The following is a 22,648-nucleotide window of genomic DNA, read 5'->3' as shown; positions in this document are numbered from 1 at the left end:
TGACAGTCCCGTTCATATCTCGGGTCAGAGTAAAAAGTGTAAAAATAAAGACTAGGAGAGGATTACCTTGTAGCTGCAGAGTGTTAGTCTCTGAAAACACAAAACCCTTCAGTTCTCTCTGTAATACGTCAACACAACACAAATATTAGACGTCTAACGTCATTCAAGAGCTGCTTCTGAACCCGGAATTATTTGAGTGTAACACAATCAGTGTTACTAGCTTCGTGTCCCTAGAAACTGCCAAAGGTGAAGAAGGTTCCCCTGATTAATATTATCATAACAAACTATTTGAAATGTTCACTCGTTCACTTTTACTCACCACTTTGTGTTCGCTATCGAGGGCCAAGTACTGGATACGCGGAGACAGTTGTTTTTGTATTTTGAACACTATTTGATTGCGATGGTACTTCAAGAACCAGCAGAATCTGTACATTATTATTCTGAGCTGCAGAAAATTTTAGTGATATTAACAGATCAGCAGAACAAAGGAGCATTTTTGAAAAATCTCAACAAAACTGGGAGCTTGTCATGCCTTTCTGTTGTAGTTTTTGAAAAAAAGAATGAATTTGTTTCCTGTTTTGATGAACTATAATTCTAAAATAATTGTCAGATATGTAATTCCTATTCCCGACAGCCCGTTTCAGAAGCATACATCTGTTATGATGGTAGGCCACTGAGATTACCATTATTTACAATTATTTAATGTTATGCTTTTAAGATAATATTCTATTAAAAGAAAAATGATTCGATGTTAAATAAAATAGCTCAGTGCCATTGCTGTGAAACATGCAGAAACATGTTTGAAGGAGCGTTCTCATTGGTTAGGTTAATGGGGTTTCATTTGTGTCAAAAATAAGCCTTCAAGAAGGCCTACAGGTCATCCCGTCTTACTGTTAGTACTTTGTGTCCAAAGCAGTTATGATGGAGATGAATTATGTAGCTCGCTTAGCATCACCATTATCAAGAGTCTCTTGCAGAGAAGATTATATTTAAAAGGAAGACCAAGTCCAGTGGTGGAACTGACAGAAAGAAAAAAAAACTGTGGTCAAGCCAGCCTCCACGCAAACACTCGGTATTATAGTAGTATCACTTACAAAATGCTTTCAAAATAAAAGCTGACTTCTGCATTGTGTTAGTTCTAGAGAAAAGAGAATATAATCGAAGAGTGAAACACAACCCTGGTCCTCGAGGAACACCATCCTGCAAGTTTTAGGTGTTTCTCTAAATTGACACACTTCATTTGAATGACTAAGTGACGAAGCGGTTTGATCTTTTATAGCTTATTTTTATTGATATATAATCACATTATGTTGTTTGATAAGTGTTTCATGATTTAAAATTTATTAGGTTTGCTTAATATTTATGTAGTTTCAGAGTGTTAAAGTGTTAAACTTTATGTTTGCTCAAGGCCTCAAAAGGAAAGATGTTAGCAGGTCTATCAATGCAATTGATCAAATTTTCTTGACGGGAGGACAGAACTTGGGAGAGCTCTGACTTACCCTGAGGGGACATTTTTTGCTGGATACACAATGAATTCCTGGAGGAAATTGAATATTGTTTGTCTGACAATTTTTGTCTTTATAAGATCTTTACATATTTGGGTTTTTGATAACAGGATTTCTGCTGTTTGGATTAGGCAGTTACCTCATTTATCGTCAAATTCGTTTGATGGGTTCGGAGGTCAACAATCAAACTGTCTGGTTACGGGAGCTGAATCGGAAGTTGGATGCAATCCTTTTACAGGACCGCAGACTGAATTTGGGGTTACATTTTGAGGAAGTTGCTCGCTCGAATCAGGTGGAATGGACCTGAAATTTGGCTGTTTGGATTCACCATTGAGAAGTATCAGCAAGACTTTTGAGGCTGACAGAAAACACATCTGCCTGAACCAAAACAATTACTGTTTGTGAATTTGGCTCCCCTAGGCTGACCTTGGTCAGCTATTTTCAAACTCTCCCTGGATTTTATGTAAACAAGATGCTCTGCTCCCTCATCCTAAGGACACCTGTGGCTCTGCTCTGGGCTGGCTGATAAACATTCCATCATTATCAAAGACAATGGCCTCTGTGACGTCATTCATGGACTAATCAGCAAACACACACGCACACACACACACTCATACAATATGCACAACATCGTCTTCCACCCCCTCTACACACACACACACACACACTTTCAACTGTTTCTGAGTCATCTCTGTTATCCTGCTCCCTCCTTAAATATCTTAGTATCTTAGTAATTATTATGATGGCTGTTAGCGGGCCTTGGTACTGTTAGTTAGACTCTTGGTACCTTTAGTTTATCAGTTTATGTTAGCTTATTTATCTTAGTAATTATTATGATGGCTGTCTAGTGGGTCTCTGGTACTTTTAGTCATGTTGTACCCTTAGCTTAGCATTGTCATGTTTCAGTTTATGTTTGCTTATTTAGCCTTCCTGTACATTTAGTTTAGTTTAGTTTATCTTAGCTCATATTTTGACTGTCTTAGCCTAATTGTTGTTTAGTTCAGCTTTAACTTTATCATGATTTTGTTTAGATTATTTTAGCTACTATTTTGACTGTTTTAGCTCATGTTTAGTTTCATGATTTAATTTAGATTATCCTTTATTTCATTTAGATTATACATGATTGATCTATATTTGATTGTGATGTTTCTATGATGTTTGCTGTGCCTCTGTATTTGATTGTACCTGTTGTATTTGATTATGTACCCAATTGTTGTTTCTGTGTTGTAAAGCACTTTGAATCGCCTTGTTGCTGAAAAGTGCTATATAAATAAATTTCACTTCACTTCACTTTGTACCCAGGGGCTCTTAAAGGTCTTATTTCTGATTCTCGTGCTTTAATACACTATCTGAAACAGACTCATATAAAGGTTTTTTTTAAGCATCGTTCTAGTCCACACTCCAAACAGTTGGTGGCGGTAATGCACAAGTTTGTTGTTCCTCATTTGCCAAGTAAAACCCAAGAAAAAGAAGTGTTTTCATTTACTGGCTGAAGGCCGGAAACGAGTTTCGCTTGTAAAGAGAAGCAGTTAGTTGTGAGTCTGTAGTTTTACGTTTGTGTGTAGTTGAATTCTTGAGCCTTTCTGCTGATCGCCATGATGCTGGAGAGGAGCAAGGTAATGGTGGTGGCGGACATTCTCTTTGGTAGGAAACACGAACCGGATACCGAGGAGGAAACTGTTCACTGTCGCTGCTCCAGAGCCCTCATATTGTGAGCGACACCACACACACACACACACACACACACACGTGTTACTATAAACGCACACATCTCTTATGTGTTGTAATAAGTATACAGAATTATTCTGTCATAATGCCTGGTTTTGTAAAAACAAATTGAGACCATTATAAATTATTTCAAACTTTTCCTGTCATTAATGTAACATGTCGTACTTAAAAACAATACAAATGTCAAGTCAATCGAGGTTATTTTTTCCAAAGCAATTTTTTTCGTGATTTTGATCTGTAGCTGAATATACTTTAAAAAAAAACAGCTGTAATTTCTGTTCTGCAGTTAGAGACATTTTGCTTACCTTTCAGGGAGTTTTTTTTTTTTTCAAAACTGGAGAGTGTGGAGTTCCAAGCTTTATATTGGTGAAACTAGAACTCTACACCGTCAAGCCGAACATGTCCTCATGAGGATAGAATGAAAGAAAGGGGAACTTAAACAAACTGAAAAGCTCATCAAACCTGAGAGACTCAGAATGATTTTCTCCAAACACAACACCCATGTCTATTTCAAACCTGAAATGACCAGAGGCTGGTCCACTTTAGGGACAAAACACCCAAACTGAGCAGTGTGTTGTCTGCAGTTCAGTGCAGCGAGGAATGTCCAGGACTCTATATTGGAGAAACCAAACAGCCTTTCTACAGATGAATGGCTCAACACATGAGAGCAGCTCTTCAGGACAAGATTCAACTGTTCAGCTACACTTTAAGGATAAGGGACACTCTTCTGAGGACCAAAATCCATACAGACAGCGGTGAAGGAATCCATTTTCATAAACTTTCAACAGAGGAGGTTTCAGATCTTAGCTCTCTAAAACTTACAGTGGAATATTAAGTTTGATACACCGTCATTTTTGCTCTAATTCACACTTTCATGCATGTGACCAACACATCTCTCTGTGAGCCAAACAAACAAAGACCCTAAACATGCTCAGGAGAGAGGGGAGTGAGATGAATCTGTCTGAGAATTTAGCTGCATAAATGAAGCATCTCATGCAGTTCAAAGCTTGGAACTCCACACTTTCCAGTTTTGAAATGTGAAAGTTCCACAGAAGGAAAGCAAAACATATTCAGCTACAGAATAAAAGTCCAGTTGCTTTGCTTTTTAAACTCTTAGAATTTGCCATGTCCTGGATGTCTGAGAGTCTACAACACTAATATAATGCTATCATAGTATGAATAGTATCATAGTAGCAATGTATGCTTTATATTAACCATTTATTTACAATAGAGTTAGTTTTATACAATGTATACCTATGTAGATGTTTTTATACACATATAAACATGTTTAGCTGCAATATTAAATTGTGTATTAAATCATTATCATAGAAATATAATAGTGCAGTGAGGTAATATAGACGCTGCTGGGACAATTGGACTGTGTTTCAGATGGATCAGGGTTGCTCGTCTTAATTGGGTTTTTCTTTGTGCTCTGACTTTGAACAGGGACAGAGAGTTGTATTGCTCTGATAACAGACTCCTTCCCTCTGACCGAGCAGACAATGAAGTTCAAGGTACTATATATATATCTACATCGTGTTGTATTTTTATTATTCCCACAGCACATGGAATAACTGCAGTCAAGGGAAAAAGAACATCCATTCTCTTTCTGTTTGAGGGTTTTATGTACCAGGACACATCTGGTCTTTACCTGCTTCTAAAACAATTCAATTCTAACCTCAAGTGAACAAAATACAACAGATACCACCATGTCATTATTTGTTAAACAAAAACTAAATCTTAAAGCTGTTAGTGAAAAACTGGATCCAGTCTTGCGGCTTCCACAGACTTTCAGAGGTTCAGTATCAACCAGGAGCTGCTGATCAGAAGTATTTATTAACTGATCATCATCAGTGGGGCCACCTCTAGAAAAGCAGGAGTGTTGTCAATTTGCTGTTCTGGTGCATAACACAACACCAAGGCAGAAAGACATCAGCACCTTAGAGAAGGAATTGTTGCTGCCCTTTAATTTGAGAAGAGTTAAAGGTCATTTCCAAACTATTTAGAGTCCATTATTCTACAAAGAGAAAGATTATCTCTAAGTTAAAAACATTTAAGGCAGCTGCCAATCTTCCTGGAAATTCACCCCAAAGGCCAGACAGTGCAATGCTCAGAGAAATGAGCTTCAAGTCAAACACTACAGGGCTCAGCACATTGAAGGTCATGACAGGACACATAGAGAAGCGCTGTACAATTATGGCTTATTTGGAATGGTTGCAGGAGAAAGCCTCTTCTCTCTAAAAGAAAATGGGAGCAGGACTTAGGGTTGTAAAGTTTCATCTGAATGAATCACAAGACTTTAGGAACTATGTCCTTTGAACCCAAGAGACCAAAGGACAAGACTTTACCTATAATGCACAGCAGAAAACACAGCATATGGGCTTCAACACCTCATTGGAGGTTGACCAATATGACTTTACTCTATGTCTGATGCTAATGTGTAGAAATTAGAGCATATTCAACATAATTTTTTTTCTGGTCAGTCTGTAGTTTTTACTTTAACAAAGTACAAGAATAACAATTTAAATTAAATAAATGTAAATTTAACAACCCTAAGAAGAACTTAGAAATACACTTAGAAATCAGTTGGCCTATCAATTGGTCTTTCTGTGCACCTCATAACAACTGTCAGCACGGTAGTGGAAAGTTGATGGTATGGGCTGGTTTTGCAGCCACAGGACCTAGGAACCTTGCAGTCATCAGCATGAGCTCCTCTGTAGAGTTAAATGTGAATTTTCTATAAACTGAAGCAATTTTGGAAAGAAGAGTGGACCAAAATTCCTTCACAACCCTGTGAACGACAGAAGTCCTACAGGAAACCACTACTGAGACATTATTGCTGCTACTGAGAGGATCAAGCTGCTGGTTGGAACCAGTTTTTCGCACACAATTTTTTTTTACATTTTGTCTTCATTTTTTGTTTAAAAAAATATGACATGATGGAATCTGGTCTGTTTTTGTTCACTTCAGGTTTGATTTAAATCATTTTAGCACCTGGTGAAGACCAGATCAGTTCTATTTCATCCCTACTGACCGCCAGAGGGTGGGACCTCTTTAGTCGGGCGGAGGTAGATCTGTTTTCCACAGAGGAGTCGACTCAGTGTCCTCAATGGTATTCCCTTTCGGGGGCATCAGGTGCACTGGGCCAGGAGTCATTGGCTCATCCTTGGCCAAGAGTCCTCCTGGAGGCATACATTGCAGCTACTGTTCTTGTGTTATGGAGGTCCAAGGCTAGGTTGTCCTCTTTCCAAACAGCGTCTCTCCCAGTGGAATGTGGATGTCATCTGCCACGCCTACAATGCGGGACGCTGCTCCCTGCCGATCGGTGTGAAGGCACACTCTACCCAGAGCGTCTCTGCTACCTGGGCAGCTATGAGGGGGGTTCCGCTGGACACCATATGTGCTGCTGCATCATGGGCTTCTCCAAGCATGTTCACCAGATTCTTCAGGGTTAATGTGGCCACCCCTCATCCTCTGGGTCAGGTTCTTCTGCAAGTGTCCTCAGCGTCTCCTCAGTGAGTTAGGTGCTCAGGATTCCTTGTGACATCGCTGGTATTAGTCATTCAGTGCTTTCAGCACTGCCCTCTGGCCGTCTGTAGGGATGAAATAGAAAAAAAAGTTAAGTATTCTCTGTCACTCGGAATCCTTGCGTTCCACGAGAAGATTCTGTAGGAATAGAGCCTCGGATGACGTCAGTATATAAGTGATCATCCGACGTGTCACAGGTGTGACTCTGTTTGATATTACTACTCGAACAGCACATGCATGATGGGAACATTCAGTGCTTTCAGCACCGCCCTCTGGCGGTCATCCAGGATTCATAGAACTGTAGTTACATACGTAACTTTCGTTTTATTACATCCTGATATGTAAAACCCTGGAATTGTAAGTGGGTGGACCTTCTTTTTTCTTTTTTAAGTTCAGAACGATTTGGGGTTTGATAGAATATGTTGTTTAAAATTTTCATGGTTGAGTTTTCTGATTTAGAATAACAACAAAGTGTCACACTCACATGATTTAAAAAAGTGTTAAAGGAGGGACAATTTCAATAGAAAACTTTTTTTCTGAACTGACAGAATCAGCCAACAAAGAAGAGGAAGAGGAGGTCTTAGATGAAGAATCTCAGTTAATGGCTAAAATGGGTCTTCCTTTGTCTTTTGCCAGCTCCTCTGATCAGAGGAAAGCGGTAAGTCAGACTGTTTGGTGGTAAGGCATTCAGCAGCATGTCTGTGCTACATCCTGCTGTTCCTGGTAGTTTTAAAAGTCAGTGATTGAAAATGTAAATGTAAAATACTTCCTGCTTCTGTGTTTAATACATGCAGAGAAAACAGTCACACCGGACAGCTGTCACTTACCACTGGGAAGAACCGTTGGAAGATAAGGAGGATGATGAAGATTTACAGGTTTACAATATAGGTAATCCAGCTAAATGTCAGTTCCATAAGCAGTGATTAATGATCCACTAACTTGTTGTTAAGTTTAACCCAGAATAGGTCTGTACACAAATAAACAAGATAAGTAATAATCTGTTTCCACAAATTGTTGAGTGTAAAGCAAACAATATTTTTACTCTTACTAACCTACTAATACTATCTCAATCTATGCTCCAGTTGTACCTTGAGGAGGACAAGCATTATCTTGTTTTAATAATGGTACATTTTTGTACATTTTGTTTGTACCTTTTTAAAGATACTTTTTTTGTATCATATCATAAAAATGTCCCTTTTGACAAAGCAGAAACCTGTTCTAAAACTTTTAGCGCCTTAAACAGTTTTTATACCCCAAGAACTTTTCCATATTTTGTCATGTTACAACTACAAACTTCAGAGCTTTTCAACACAAAGTAGCTCATAACTGTGAAGTGGGGAAAGAAATAAACATCCAATTATCTATTTTCTTTTCCTGCTTTTCCTCTCTGGGTCACGGGAGAGCTGGTGCCTATCTCCACCGGTCATTGTGCGAGTAGCAGGGGACACCCTGAACAGGTTGCAAGTCCATCATAGGCACACATAGAGACAAACGAGACAAACAACAAGTCTGTCAACAACAAACACTCTCACTCACATCTATGGACAATTAAGAGTTACCAGTTAACCTAGCATGCATTGGTCAGTGGGAGGAAACCAGAGATATAAAAATATCACAGGGTTTTTAAAAAATTTTTAAATTACATTTTGCAAAGTGTGATGAGCATTAGTTTTCACCTACTTTATTCTGATACCCCAAACTAAAATCCAGAGCAACCAGTTGACTTCAGAAGTTACCTAATTAGTAAATAGGATCCAGCTGTGTGTCATTTAATCTCAGTATAAATCCAGCTGTTCTGTGAGCCTCAAAGGTTTGTTACACAACATTAGTTGATCAAACAGCATCACGAAGACCAAGGAACACAGCAGACAGGTCAGGGATGAAGTTGTTGAAAGGTTTAAAGCGTGTTAGGTTATAAAACAATATCCAAAGGTTTGAACATCTCATAGAGATTCATTCCATTGTCTGAAAATGGAAAGAATATGGAACAACTGCAAACCTACCAAGACACGGCTGTCCTCCTAAACTGACTGGCCAGGCAAGGAGCAGCCATGGTAACTATGGAGGAGCTACAGATCCACAGCTCAGGGCGGACAATCTGTCCACAAGACAACTATTGGCTTTATGGAAGAATGTTAAGAAAAAAGCTATCATTGAAAGAAAACCAGAAGAACTTCTGTTCGCAGTTTGGCACAAGCCATGTACATTTACATTTTAGTGCATTCAAGGTGGCATAGTTTTTCAACAAAATCTGGTTTCTGAAATAAGAAAAATCTATAAACAATACAAAAACGGCTGCTCTGTCTTTAGTTTTTGGTGTAGTCCTTTGTTTTTTTTAACCTAAGATCAGAATTTTGTCATTTTCTTTGTGTCTCTATAAAGATCTAAGTTGATGTTGCTTCATGTGCGTCCATAATCTTTTTCTTTCTTAATACATTTTTTTTACAGAATATTTTGCTCATATTGGCAAAAACTACACAACATCATAAGTGCATAAGTGCTTTCATTTTGCTAAACATGTCAGTAATAAACTAATATGCATACCGTCTTTTTCAGAGTTTGTGCTGCATTTATGACGTTCACTGTTGGCGTTAACTGCAGTTGAGTCTAATCATGTTTTTTTTTAACATTTCTCTACCATGCTTGAGTTTAAGAGTTTTATTTTTTAATTTCTCTGTCATCGTTAATAACAGTGACTGTGTGCGTCAGTGACAGTTTGTGTGAGACGCAGCACCTCTCTCACCAATTGCAGCAGCTCCTTTGCCTAACAGAAGAGATGTTTCTGTTCTTCATCATTTCTCTCCCTCTGGGCTGAGTGAGCTCTAATAAACACACACAGTGTGTGTAGCTGCTGGCTCACACACAGCCACCAGAGGGTATAAAACAGTTGATAACACTGAACCTTGTAAACACAAAGATCTTTAATAATTTAGCTCTGCGACTCGAAACCGATCGGAACATATTCCTAACTAATCTACAGCTAAGTGAAGGTTTCACTGAATGAAGCTTAAGTTTATCAGCATTTTCTTTCTCTAAAAATAACGACACTTAGTTTTGTCACTGGTAGGCATGGCCAATGGCTGATACTTAAAAGAAAAAAAAAACAAAACCAGCCAACCAATGATATCACCTGACCTCTATTTCATTGTGGACTGACTAATCTGTGCAGTCTACATATGGAGACTTTAAATCTTCTTTGCCATGTTCAGAAACAGGTGATAAAATCTGTGATGTAAAGGGTTATTCCAAAATTAAACAGTAATGATTTGAGTAACCCGACCCACACAAATCTGAGTTAAAACCATAGAAAAGAAATGATCTATAAATCCAGTTTGACAGATCCCCTCAATGACTGCACACCAAAACTCATTGATAACATAAATTGATTTTCTTTTTAAATTACTTGTTTGAATAGTTGACATAAAAATCTTCCAAGGAGTTTTAAAGAGTGCACGACTGCAGAGACTTTATGATTATAGCTGTTTACATATGAAACATGAAAAAAAAGAAAAGCAAAACATTTTGTTGTTCTAAAAGCAAGCACTATATTATTACATTTTCAAAACCTATTTCAAATGCTCTATTTGAATTTTAAATACAAATTTTATTATGCTTAAAGGGGATCTATTATGCTTACTTGAACAAATCAGGATAGGTCTATACAAAACATGTTTATTTCATTTAATACACCAAATCATTCTCAGATATTGAGATTTTACCTGGTCAGTTCTGCCTGTTTTGAGCTCGTTTCAGAATGAGCTGTTTTAGGCTACGTCACTATTTTGCAAGTAAGCTGCTGTTGGCCACGTCCCCCAACACCCGACACCCCACGAATGCACTACTGTATTTTCCGCACTATAGGGCACACTGGATTATAAGACGCTCTGTCAGTGAATGGTCCATTTTCAAACTTTTGTCATATATAAAGTGCACTGGACTATAAGGCGCATCCTTGTGCACGTGCACCTCCCAATTTTGTAACTTTGTGTGGACAAGGTGTGCCGCGCTCCATTCAAAGTGGATGGTTTCGTGCTCTAGCAGAGCTGGTTCGCCTGTATCAACATTTAAACGATCCCTCTATGAGAGATCACAAAGATAATCAAACGGTTCAAAACTCAGGGAAGAATACTGCACCAACACAAGCGTCAAGTATAAACGCCTACACCCTTTGGGACAGGGGCACTTAGCGGTTCCAAACCTACATTTGTCAAGTAGAAGAGCGACAATAAGTGGGTCCAAAACTCGACTGGTAGCAGGTCGGGACAGCAGCAATATAAACATGTTCTATATTTCAGCCAACAACAAAAAATTTTCCTTTTCCAGCAGACATTGTTCAGCGGTAAAACCAGGAGAATCTTCTTGTAATGAAGTGGGTGGAGCTCCACTTGGGTTGCTTGGTGAGGGGCTGGGCTCGGCTTGGGGTTGCTAGGTCACGGGGATTGTGACAACAATCCTGAGGTTTTTTAAACATGTTGTTTTGCAGACACCAGAAAACATTTACTTATTCTCAAAAAACGGCTGGGTGGGTCTTTTGTGCTTGGACTGGTTTTAGAAGCAGTAGATACCCAAATGAAGGTACAAAAACATGCAAAAAGTGAATTTTGCATAAAAGGTCCCTTTTAATTCTTTTTCCTATTATAAATTTATTTAAATTTATTTTATGTAATCAAAATGTATGTATTTACTGTTGGACTTTTGCTGGCAAAAAAAATGTCTTGTGGTGGACCTAGATGCTTTTTTTAAAGTATTTCATATTTAAATATTTCAAACTACTTTATTGTTTTATCTTATATGTGTGTATCAGACTTGGACCCTCAAGGCCTTTGCTATTGACTAAATTTAACTTTTTTTTGTTATTCTAAATGTGCTTTAAAAATCATGTTTTTCATGTGTTGATTTCTATTTTCCTCTAGTTGATGGAAGTGAAAACAAGGTGTGTGATACACTGAATACTGCAGAAGAGATCCCAGATGCTGGATGGGAAACCTACTGGGGTAAGGAAAGAAACGCTAAGATTAAAACAGTTTTTGTGCAATTTTATACAGGTGTGGGGAAACAGCTGTAAAGTAAGAATGCTTGTGTAATTATAATTAATGATGTTGTGAAATGCTTGTTTGTCTTATTTTTCTTTGTATCCCTGTGATGGACTTACAACCCTTTTAGGGTGTACCCTGCCTTTTACACAACGACTGTTTGTTAAATTTGCTTCTAAGGGACATTACGTTGACACCTACCCCATATTTCCTGCCCTATGCATGTGCTGTGCTTAATGTGAGGATGTATCTAGAATTATTTGCCTTCCTTTTATTTATATACCGTATTTTCCGGACTATAAGGTGCACTTAAAAGCCTTTAGTTCTCTCAAAAAACAGACAGTGTGCCTTATAATCCGGAGCGCCTTATATGTGAGAAGTCGTAATGTTTTAGTACGACTTTGGTAAACTACAAAGCTGCTCTGCTATCAGCATTAAGGCTCAGTTATAGTCGCACAAGGCTCCATGCACGGCGCACGGACCTGAGCGAGCGGTGGAGGCGTTCATACTTGATGCTTACGTCGGTGCAGTATTCTTCCGTGAGTTTTGAACCGTTTGATTATCTTTGTGATCTCCCATAGAGGGATCATATAAATGCTGATACAGGTGAACCAGCTCCACTAGAGCACCAAAATCCTCCATTTTGATGGAGCCCGGTCCGCACAAAGTTACACAAGTTGGCAGGTGGTATTGCCATTCTTATACTTAGAGATTTTCCCTTTGTTCTTGTTAAATATATATATATATATATATATATATATATATATACATACATACATACATACATACAGTAATTACTTTTATATATTTATCTTATACTTGTTTGGTGGGGTAGGTACTGGGGTGGGGGAATTTTTTTGTTAATTGTTAATTTAACATGTTAAAACATAATTTATAAAACGTTATAACAGTTCTAACAACTATCAACATATAAAAAAACTGGTGTTTTTTTTTTGTCTCTCCTAACCAATACAGCCCAACAAGGAGAAGCTCTGCTGTGGAGCAGCTGGCTGGAGAAGCATCCGGAGACCAAAGTGGTATCTACAGACAATCCTGGAACAGTCCCTGCTCCTTGGGATCACCCAGATACAAAGATGATGTGGGAGAAACATGCTACAGAGACCTATTATACATACTGGGAATGTTACACCTTCTGGGCAGCTCAGGGATGGACCGCTGACCAGCTTGGCTGTAGTGGAAATACTAGTGCAGAAGAAACCTTAGAGGTGATGGAGACTCCTGTACAGAAACAGAGTGAAGGTGAGACTGGATCTGAGAGCCGAGAAGCAGAAAACAAAGTTGATGTTTTGAGTGAGTTGTTGGGACAGAGCTGCTCTCTGGATTCACAGACAGAGAAACACTATCTGATTATGTCTGACGTTAGAAAACAGTCAGAGGAACAGCATTGTGGATCTGAGGAACCTTCAAATAGTGGCAATGGTCATCAAACACCTGCTGGCACTTCACAACACGCCACTACTAGCCAAACAGGTATTGTGCATCATTACTGATTTCCAGATTCTTCTTGTTCTTGCAGACTATTTATTGGAAAATATTAAAGGCCTAGCATTTCTTGAAGAGATGCATATTGCCCGCTAACTTTCTCGCTAGAGTTTTAAACTAAGATGGCAAATGGTCCACAGCTTAGATAGTGCCTTTTTAATCTCTCCAGGTTCTGCCAAACACTTCACAAAAGTTTTCATTTACCCATTCATACAAACACTCCATACAGTGCTTTCATTTTTTATATATATATTTACACACTATATACAGCACTATCTTTAAGTATATATTATCACTCATACACTGATAAGCATATCGGTGGGCAGTGAGGTGCAGTGAGTGCAGTGTCTTGCGCAAGAACACTTGGTCATGCTGCAGGGGCTGGCGATTGAACCCCTGACCCTCCAGTCAGTGGATGACCACCCTGCCCACTGGCCCAAGCTGCCCTGTAAAATCATCTTATGTTGAGAATCGATCAAGTTTTAACCGTTTTGGTCATCTCACGAGAATAAACATTCTTGTTTGATGACACATTCAGAGTATATGTTGGAAATGGCTACTATTACATTAAATCTGAGCTCAAAATCTGTAAATCTGACTCAGTTTGGCCATTTCTCTGTATGCTGATGACTTGAATTGCAGTGACTCCAAAAATGTATCAATTGCAAGTGTACATCCAATATAATTCAGATCAATTCAGTTTATTTATAAAGTGTCACTTAACAACAAAAGAAATCTCAGGGTAGAAGTTATAGCCATTTTGTGTTTTTTAGGATCAGTTGGCTGTGGCCTCCATCTTGAATCTGGTTAATTCTAAACGTTAAACAGTTCTAGATGTGCAGCCAATGATTACTTGCCAACTAACAGACACATAAAGCATGCACAGACATGAGCAAAAATATTAGTTTTCCTTTGTCCTCCGGTGGTGGACAGTATTAAAGTTCAGCAAAATGTGTTGACTAGCTTCTCATTGTGTACCGAGAAAAATGTTACCCCACATTCTCGGCACACCACCTCTACATATCTGGAAAAGTGTGCAGAACAACCCAATTAGAATTTTTCAATGATATCTTCCTAACTTGTAAATGTTGTTAATAGAATCTAGTTTTGAGATGATTGTTGTTGCAACCAAAGATAACATTTCTTTTTTCCACTCAGATTCTCAGCAGGCTTCTGGCCTTCCAACCAGGCAGTACAACTCAAAGAACAGAACCATAGAAAGGGACGATGACGATGATGATGAACAGCCTAAAGGTTGCTTTAAATTCAAAAGAAGGTGAGATCTAAGTGTACACAAGAAATTTTCGTGCTCATAAAAAGAAAACACTATATACAAAACTCTAGTTAATCAATTCTGTTTTTTCTAATTCTCTACAGCAGGGGTTCTCAAACATTTTGTTCAAAGGTGCAATTAAGTATGCATGAATTTACTGTATGAATGCTGAGTCAGCATTGACAGTTTTCTTGTGTATTGAATTTGATCTTTTTTTAAACATGGTCACTTTGGCGTTGCTAAGATTAGGCAGCCTTCTTGTGGTATTAGTCACAGTCCTATTATATAATGTTGTTACCTCCATAAAAATAATAATAAAGTAATAAAAAATCACTGTAAACACAGTTCAGATATCGTTATGAAACCATTAACCATGATTTGTACCTCATTCTTAGAGAAAAGATGTAGCAGAAAGACAAAACTTTGCACATGGGGAGAATTCTATTTTACAACTCCAATTCCAATAAAGTTGGAACGTCGTGGAAAACATAAATAAAAACAGAATACTGATTTGCAAATCTTTTTCAACCTATATTCATTTGAATACACTACAAAGACGAGATATTTAATGTTCAAACGGATAAACTTTATTGTTCTTTTGCAAGAAATTTACTCATTTTAAATTTGATGCTTGCAACATGTTACAGAAAAGCTGGGACAGGGACATGTCTACCACTGTGTTACATCACCTTTCCTTTTAACAACACTCAATAAGCATAAGCATAAGCAACTGAGGACACTAATTATTGAAGCTGTGTAGGTGAAATTCTTTACCATTCTTGCTTGATGTACAACTCCAGTTGAATAACAGTCCACAGTCTCTGTCGTTGTATTTTTCGCTTCATAATGAGCTACACATTTTCAATGGGAGATAGGTCTGGACTGCAGGTAGGCCAGTCTAGTACCTGCACTCTTTTACGACGAAGCCACACTATTGTAACATGTGCAGAATGTGGCTGGGCATTGTCTTGCTGAATTAAGCAGGGACATCCCTGAAAAAGACATAGCTGTATGTACCTTTCAGCATTAATGGTACCTTCACAGATCTGCAAGTTACCCGTGTGATGCTCACCCACACCCCCCATACCATCAGAGATGCTGCCTTTTGAACTTTGTGCTGATAACAATCTGGATAGTCCTTTTCCTCTTTGGCCCGGAGGACACAGCATCCATGATTTCTGAAAACAATTTGAAATGTGGACTCATCAGCCCACAGGACACTTTTTCACTTTGAGTCAGTCCATCTCAGATGAGCTCGGGCCCAGAGAAGCAGGCAACGTTTCTGGGTGTTATTGATATATGGCTTTCGCTTTGCATGGTACAGTTTTAACTTGCACTTGTAGGTGTAGCAATAAACTGTGTTCACTGACAATGTTTTTCTGAAGTGTTCCCGAGACCATGAGGTAATATCCATCACAGAATGATGTTGGTTTTTAATGCAGTGCTGCCTGAAGGATCGAAGGTCACGGGTATTCAATGTTGGTTTTCTGCCTTGCTGCTTAGTTGTAGAGATCTGTCCAGATTCTCTGAATCTTTATATAATATTATGGACTAAATGATGAAATCCCTAAATTCCTTGCAATTGTATGTTGAGAAATATTGTTTTTAAACTGTTGAACTATTTGCTCACGCAGTTGTTCACAAAGTGGTGAACCTCACTCCATCCTTGCTTGTGAACGACTGAGCCTTTCGGGGATGCCCCCTCTATACCCTTTTTCCCCCAGAAAAGAAGCTAAGCCTAGTGGTAGGTGGCCGTTCGCCGGTCGGTAGTCGGGCGACCGTGATTTAGAAAAAAAATATATTAAAGTTGACAGGAAAGTCAAAAATATGGCTATTTATTGTGTGATATACTGTAAAACTACAGTTTTACAAAAATGCACTTTTGAAATACTTTTTTAAACAAAAACAATTAAAATAAATACTAATTGTTTGCACCTAATTTAAATCCTAATTGAAGTCACATTTACAAATAAATTAAATTACATTAATGAAAAAGTGCAAACAAAGCACCAACACATGTCTCACTTCCAGGCCAATGAATAACAACAGAGAACTGAAAATTAGAGAGATTCTGTCCTGTACTGTGCTTTTTGTGGCACAGGCTGCATGTTGGATCCCTACATGTAACAACAACACAAAGCAATGCTGAATTTAATAGCATAATTTTACTAGGAAACAAGCATAATATTATATATATTTATATGCTTACCATATTCGGTCTTGTAAAGCCACGCGCTGAATTTTAGCCCAACTAACCATTGTTGGTCAAACCTGCTCTTCGATGTTCATTGCCGCGGCTCCGACGACGTGTTAACTCCAGCTGTAGCTGAAGGTGGCTCGGCCTCAGGGCTCATTAGAGCTCCACGCTGATACAGGCAAACCAGCTCCGTTAGAGCAGCAAAATCATCCATTTTGAACGAAGCGTGGCACGCGCGGTCCGTGCCAAGTTATAGATTTTGATTTTGATGGCGGTGGGTACAGAAGAATATTTAAAATGGTTCAGTTTAGTTTGGGGGATTCTGTACCTTCTACTGGAAGGCAAGGTGTGGATGGACAGGTATGCTTCTATTTTTCTGCTGGTTTACGGCAAAAATAAATCAGAAGTTTTGTTAATTAAAATAAACGTGTAAGGTGTTGTGGTGGAGTAGACGGCCGGTAAAACTAACAAACTTTATTATATGTGAGTGTGAAGGACCGAGTTAAAATAGGAGGAGTCCCAGGAGATATTAGAAAAATAGTTTCTTTTATTTTAACCCAACAATTATAACTAACAAAAAGACAAACTGAGCTCATAAAAGAGGTCAAAAAAGACAAAACTGAACTCAGGCAAAAAGATGCAAACCCTGGCTGCACAAACAAACATAACTGACCTTCAAGAAATGACACACAGGGGTTTATATACTGGCTGATCAGACCAATTAAGACACAATAGGGGTAACTAAACTGAATACAATTACAAACACCACAAAACAAAATAACAGTACAGCTAAGTTTGGCTAAACTAAAGACCCAAAAATGAAAACCCAAAATATTAAACTTTAAACACTCATATTTACTTAAAATACAGAAACTTATCTAAACAAAGAAACTACAAATTCCCCTCACCAGCAGGAACTAGTGGTGCAGTCCAATCAGCATTTGAACCTGCTGAGCCCTGGCCCCCATCTTTTGTCTGGCAACTCCAAGGCAGGTAAGAACCGGCAAAAACAAACACAAAGTTAATCTTAAGCAACAAATTAAGTTGACATAAACGCATTTGTTAACTAAATGGACGCGCTAACAAATAGAACAAATGTATCCAAATCAACTAATAAATGTTTTTATTGCAACTAAAATATTATTGTGTTTGTATGAAAGAAAAACTATAAATAAAGTGTATAAAAGGAGTTACTGACTTTAGGCTTTAGAGTGTGGCCATGGATTTGGCCATCACAGTGAGCTATCACACCAGGCGCCATGATAGAACCACATTCAGTCTCTTTCTTCCTCTGCACACCTAACACATGCTCTTCTGCCCCGTGCTGTCACAGCAGTGCCATAAAGGGACAAGACGTAACGGAACACACACAAATGTAATTACATCAAACCTCAAAATACAACATAAAGCTCTCGTTCATCACTGGAAATGCCTCTAGGTGTAAAAAAAGATAGAACAGTTACATCTATTTTGGGGGTTTAAAAACATTTGATCTCCCAATTATACATTTTTAAAGAAATGCACTATTGATTCCTGTGTGGTTATACGGAATGATTTCTTAAAGCTAAACCTCAAAGTGTTTTGAAGCCAACATCAGTTGAAAGAAAAGCATAAAATATGCTTATTGTGGAATTTTCAAAAACAATATATGATACTATTTTTTTTTTTTTAAATACTGACCATTGAAGAAACCACTTGGGTGTTTTCGTCTTTTCCTGTGACTTCCCCCCCTGATATGTGATGTCCACAGAGCCGCTGAGGTTCACAGTATTCAGTGGTTCATCAGTAAGTGGATGAATACTGGTACAATATACTGTAGTTTAGGATGTTGGAATTAATTGTTCAAACCAGCCAGAAGATACCACTGGAGTTTCATTTTTAGGCTTCCTGAAAGATAAAAACCTTCCTCAGATTTGGATCCATAAGCTCTGATGTGGGAATTACTATCAGAACTCAGGTTCAGATCACTTCAAAGAGAAGCACTTTTCTGACCCTCGTTAATGTGGTGGACTGGTTTCACACCAAAAAAACAGGACCTTTTTCCAGCAGCAGTCCTAACTATTTTAATTTTTTTTTTCTAATTTGTTATTGATGAAAAAAAATAGACAATACATGTGTGATTAAACAAATGTCATAGTCTGAAACAGCTGTTGATTAGTTTACTCTACTGTGAGAGTCCTTAAACGCTACTCTAAAGTGCGCTCACAATGTTTACAAGTTAGCATCCGTTTAGCTTCAAGTTAGCAAGGTTAGCTCTCTCCTGCTGGTGTTATGGATTTTTAGTTTTGTGTACTAATTTCATGATAACAATCTGGGGGGAATCGGTTCTCACCGTTCCATATTCCCAACTCGGTTATTATTTGCGTTGTTGTGTTGGCCATGACAGTCCTTGGGATTCAGAATCTGAATCTGAAGAGCTTTCATCTGAATATGGAGATTTAGCTGTCGGTTCAGGTTCATACTGGTATGGTTGTATATCCATTGCTCCCGCAAAGTCTTCCGACATTTCTTCATATTCAAGAAAGGCTTCTTCTTTCATTTCCACTAGTAAACAACCGGACAGTAGCAGCGTTCTTGGCCAGCCAGGGCACAGCGCACGTCATGAACCCAGAACGGGTCTCTGCCCCACACATTATTGGCTTAAATGCTAAAAACAGTTTATTTAACTTTTAGGTCAGAAAAATGGGTCCCTCCAGTGTTGTGTGGATGTGTTTGACTGAATAACATTCATGAAATGTCAATTTTTTGAGATCTGATTTTAGTTCAGCTTTAAAGCAGTATTGTCTTTTCATTTGCAGCCATGAGCTGGATGTAGAAGAGTGTCCACAGCTTACATCTGGATCAGTCTGGTCTAAACTTGGACTCAAGCACAACTTACACCCCAAGTAAGTCTTTTTTTGTTAGATTGATGGTTTCTGTGTGTGTGATTCTCCTTGGCCCTTTTGCCTTTGAAATCTGTCTCATCAAGAGTTGATCGATATGAAATGAATAAAAGGCCTGCATTAAAGAGATGCATAACACCCTCTGCCTTTTGTGCCAGAATTGTTGACTAAGATCATCTTATGTTGAGCCAATTGGGTCAAACTTAATTTGATGTCATTCCCAATCTCATGCAAAATTGTGAAAACTCACAAGATGTGTTAGTGTTGAGGACTATCAGCTACTACTACATCAAAGTTTAGCTCAATATTTGTACATTTAACAGAGTTATAGCCATTTTTGTGTGAGCAAATGTCAGTTAGCTGTGGTGGCCATCTTAAATAGAGTTGGCTCTAGAAGTTTATTGATATACGTTTTGAAAGTTTTGATTTTTATCCATCTCCTTCAAGTCCTCTGTCTGTCTTTTCCTCATGTTCTTCTTTGTTAGAAGGCTGTGTGCAGTCTTGGTTGACAAGAGAGACGATACTGCTGCCAAATGATCCAGTTGTGCACGGCAGTTATAAAGAACATTTATGTGGTTTATTATTACTGGAGCTTTTTAATACAATCCATCAACAGTGATAAAAAAAAATCTTGAAACCAAATCTGTGGTTTCTAGGGTTTGCAGGAAGTCTTGGAAGAAGTTGATGACGGCATTTTCTTTTGCATTCCCTGAACTTCCCCTCTTCCTCAGCTCAGGTAGATACTCATGATGTAATCAGCATCTGGCTGTAGAAACGTGAAAAAACACATCCTCTTATTACTAGTAGATAAAATCCATGAACACAACTGTTACATATAGACATTAGTATTTGTCTCTGATCAGTAAAGTTCATCAAGAGAAAAAAATCTTACTCAGTTTATCCTTACATTATGTACTTTTTTCTTTTTTATCGTGTATTTTGGCAATGAGAATACACATGAGACTGCTCTGCAATTTGCTGTGCTGGGATCTGAGGCTGCTGAATATTTTGTGATTTTGTTCCACAGCATTAATACTGAACTTAGCAACCATTAACTGAAGGTTAGCTTGGTAACATGAACTGGTTAAAGTTAGATTTTTTGTCATACCTTTTACCAAAAATAACTATTAAATCTCAGTCAAGTTCCAAAATGGCATGTCCTGAAAAACACACATGCTTTTATTAAAAATGTTGCTCAACAACATTTGCTTTGTAAAGTTGCACCTAAAAGGTACACATCTTGAGCTGGAAGCTTAGCACTCATCAAGCAGAGGTTAGCTTGCTAATATGAACTGACTAAAGTTAGTTTTTCCCTCACACCTTTACTAAAAATAACTTTTAAAACTAAACTTATTTAGTGATTTAGTCCAGTCATAAAGCAAAAAGACACTTACAGTTTAGAAAGTCCACCTGAAATGGAAGCAACTCTTGAATTGGAAAAAGCAGATAGCTTAGTGGAGTAGTGGTGGGTGAATTGATCCAAATATTGATAATATTTGCACTAACATTAGAATTGATATTGATTGATATCAGTGTAATAGTGTCAGTACTTTAGTATTTTTTCCAGCATGGACTGCTGTAGTTTCTCCAGCTTTCCATGGCTGTCAGTCCTGTCCTGTGATCTAAAGCACTGATTATACTCTACAGAATGATTTATTCAGATTAGCTTTGTAGAGATGTAGCAGAGTTCTGTAGGAATGTGTGTGTGGATGGGGAAATGAGGGCACAGATTGTTTTGTAAAGCGCTTTGAGTGGCTTGGTTGGTGCTTTATAAGTACAGTCCATTCACCATTCTAAGTGCTGCTCTTGTCACAGCGCTCCACAGAGTAAGCACACTTTACTCCTCATCCCCCCTCCTGTGTTTTGATGTTGTACCATCATGTGACTCAAGATCTGGCTCAGTCAGACTTGGCCGTGGCAAGAAATGGCAGATAGGAAGAAGAGTGCTGTGTTGCTGTATTTACAACCCCAAAACAATACAACAGCAAATATTAAAGTTTTATCTATTTACTCATGAACTTTGCACAGATTCTGTCCATATCAGATTCTGTCCATATCATATCTGTCAATATCAATGATACTCCCCCTCTTTTACTTGATATGTGATCAATACCAAATCTTAGTGTCACATACCAATATAGTGCATACGGACTGGTGAGCAGTTCAGGTCAGGGGGACTGAAAGACTCCTCCCTCTATGCTAGTTAGATTACAAACAATAAAAAAGAAGTAATGCTGGTTCTCAGCAGCACTGAAAAACAGTGGCTTAAAAAAATAATGCAATTTTAAATGTTTATTCCAAACAGTAATTTTTCTTTAATATTTGAAATTTAAATTTCCGTGAAGCATTTTTCTGTTTAAATTTTTTGTTGCAGTTTCTATACAACTTTTTTCAGTATATTTATTTCAGTATCAATGTTAATTTATTTATTTATTATTTATTTTGTTTATTTAATTTCCCTTTGGGATTAATAAAGTATTTTTGAATTGAATTAATGTTTTCAGTTGAAGTTAAGGTGAGATTCATTCACAACATATTCCAAGTGCAAATAGATCATGTGAAATCAGGCAAGATATTACAAGCATGAGACTGAACATTTTTTTTTTATTATTTGAAGGTTTAACCAAAATGACTATACCTGTCAAATCTTATAGAATGATCTTAAGCTCTGGCATAAAAAGGTGGTGGGTGATATTCATTCCTTCAGTGAATTCTAGGTCTTTATTAATAATCCTGCTTTAATAACTGTAACTGCAACTAGAGAAGTTGCATTTCCTGCGAAAATGCAGTGTGAATGCTTATTTTGCTGAATGATTTTGCTGAAAGCGGCTGAAGATATGCTGAACAGCTGAAGTTTAAAGAAGATGCAAAAAGTGGAACAGAAGCTGATTTGTAGAAGATTTGCATAAGGTAGAAGAACAAAAGCTGAAAGAAGCAGAAATTAGTTTAAAAAGCTGAAATTAGTTGAAAGAAGCTGAAAATGAGAAGAACAAAGCCGA

The 22,648-nt window shown here is 37.9% G+C and overlaps 2 protein-coding genes across 6 annotated transcripts in view; one reads left to right on the top strand and one right to left on the bottom strand.

The window, feature by feature from the left end:
- Window positions 1-205, bottom strand: part of tmem68 (transmembrane protein 68) — a 53,698-nt gene extending 53,493 nt beyond the window's left edge. For 4 of the 5 annotated variants that reach the window (XM_037982005.1, XM_037982007.1, XM_037982006.1 and 1 more), the window contains exon 1: window positions 67-205. The gene's annotated coding sequence lies outside the window, so the exon portion shown is untranslated. The remainder of the gene's footprint in view (window positions 1-66) is intronic. The other variant, XM_037982009.1, reaches the window with a different exon arrangement.
- Window positions 206-2,957: 2,752 nt separating this feature from the next.
- The window catches only part of tgs1 (trimethylguanosine synthase 1), a 35,808-nt gene continuing 16,117 nt past the window's right edge, over window positions 2,958-22,648 (top strand). Inside the window, exons 1-8 of the mRNA XM_017439937.3 lie at window positions 2,958-3,216; window positions 4,680-4,747; window positions 7,310-7,419; window positions 7,556-7,649; window positions 11,675-11,755; window positions 12,770-13,285; window positions 14,456-14,573; window positions 19,566-19,652. Coding sequence (XP_017295426.1) covers window positions 3,101-3,216; window positions 4,680-4,747; window positions 7,310-7,419; window positions 7,556-7,649; window positions 11,675-11,755; window positions 12,770-13,285; window positions 14,456-14,573; window positions 19,566-19,652 — 1,190 coding nt within the window. The 5' untranslated portion in view covers window positions 2,958-3,100. The remainder of the gene's footprint in view (window positions 3,217-4,679; window positions 4,748-7,309; window positions 7,420-7,555; window positions 7,650-11,674; window positions 11,756-12,769; window positions 13,286-14,455; window positions 14,574-19,565; window positions 19,653-22,648) is intronic.

Source organism: Kryptolebias marmoratus, linkage group LG20 (genome assembly GCF_001649575.2).
Source record: "Kryptolebias marmoratus isolate JLee-2015 linkage group LG20, ASM164957v2, whole genome shotgun sequence".
NCBI lineage: Eukaryota > Metazoa > Chordata > Actinopteri > Cyprinodontiformes > Rivulidae > Kryptolebias > Kryptolebias marmoratus.
This window is presented reverse-complemented; position numbering and strand designations above follow the sequence as displayed.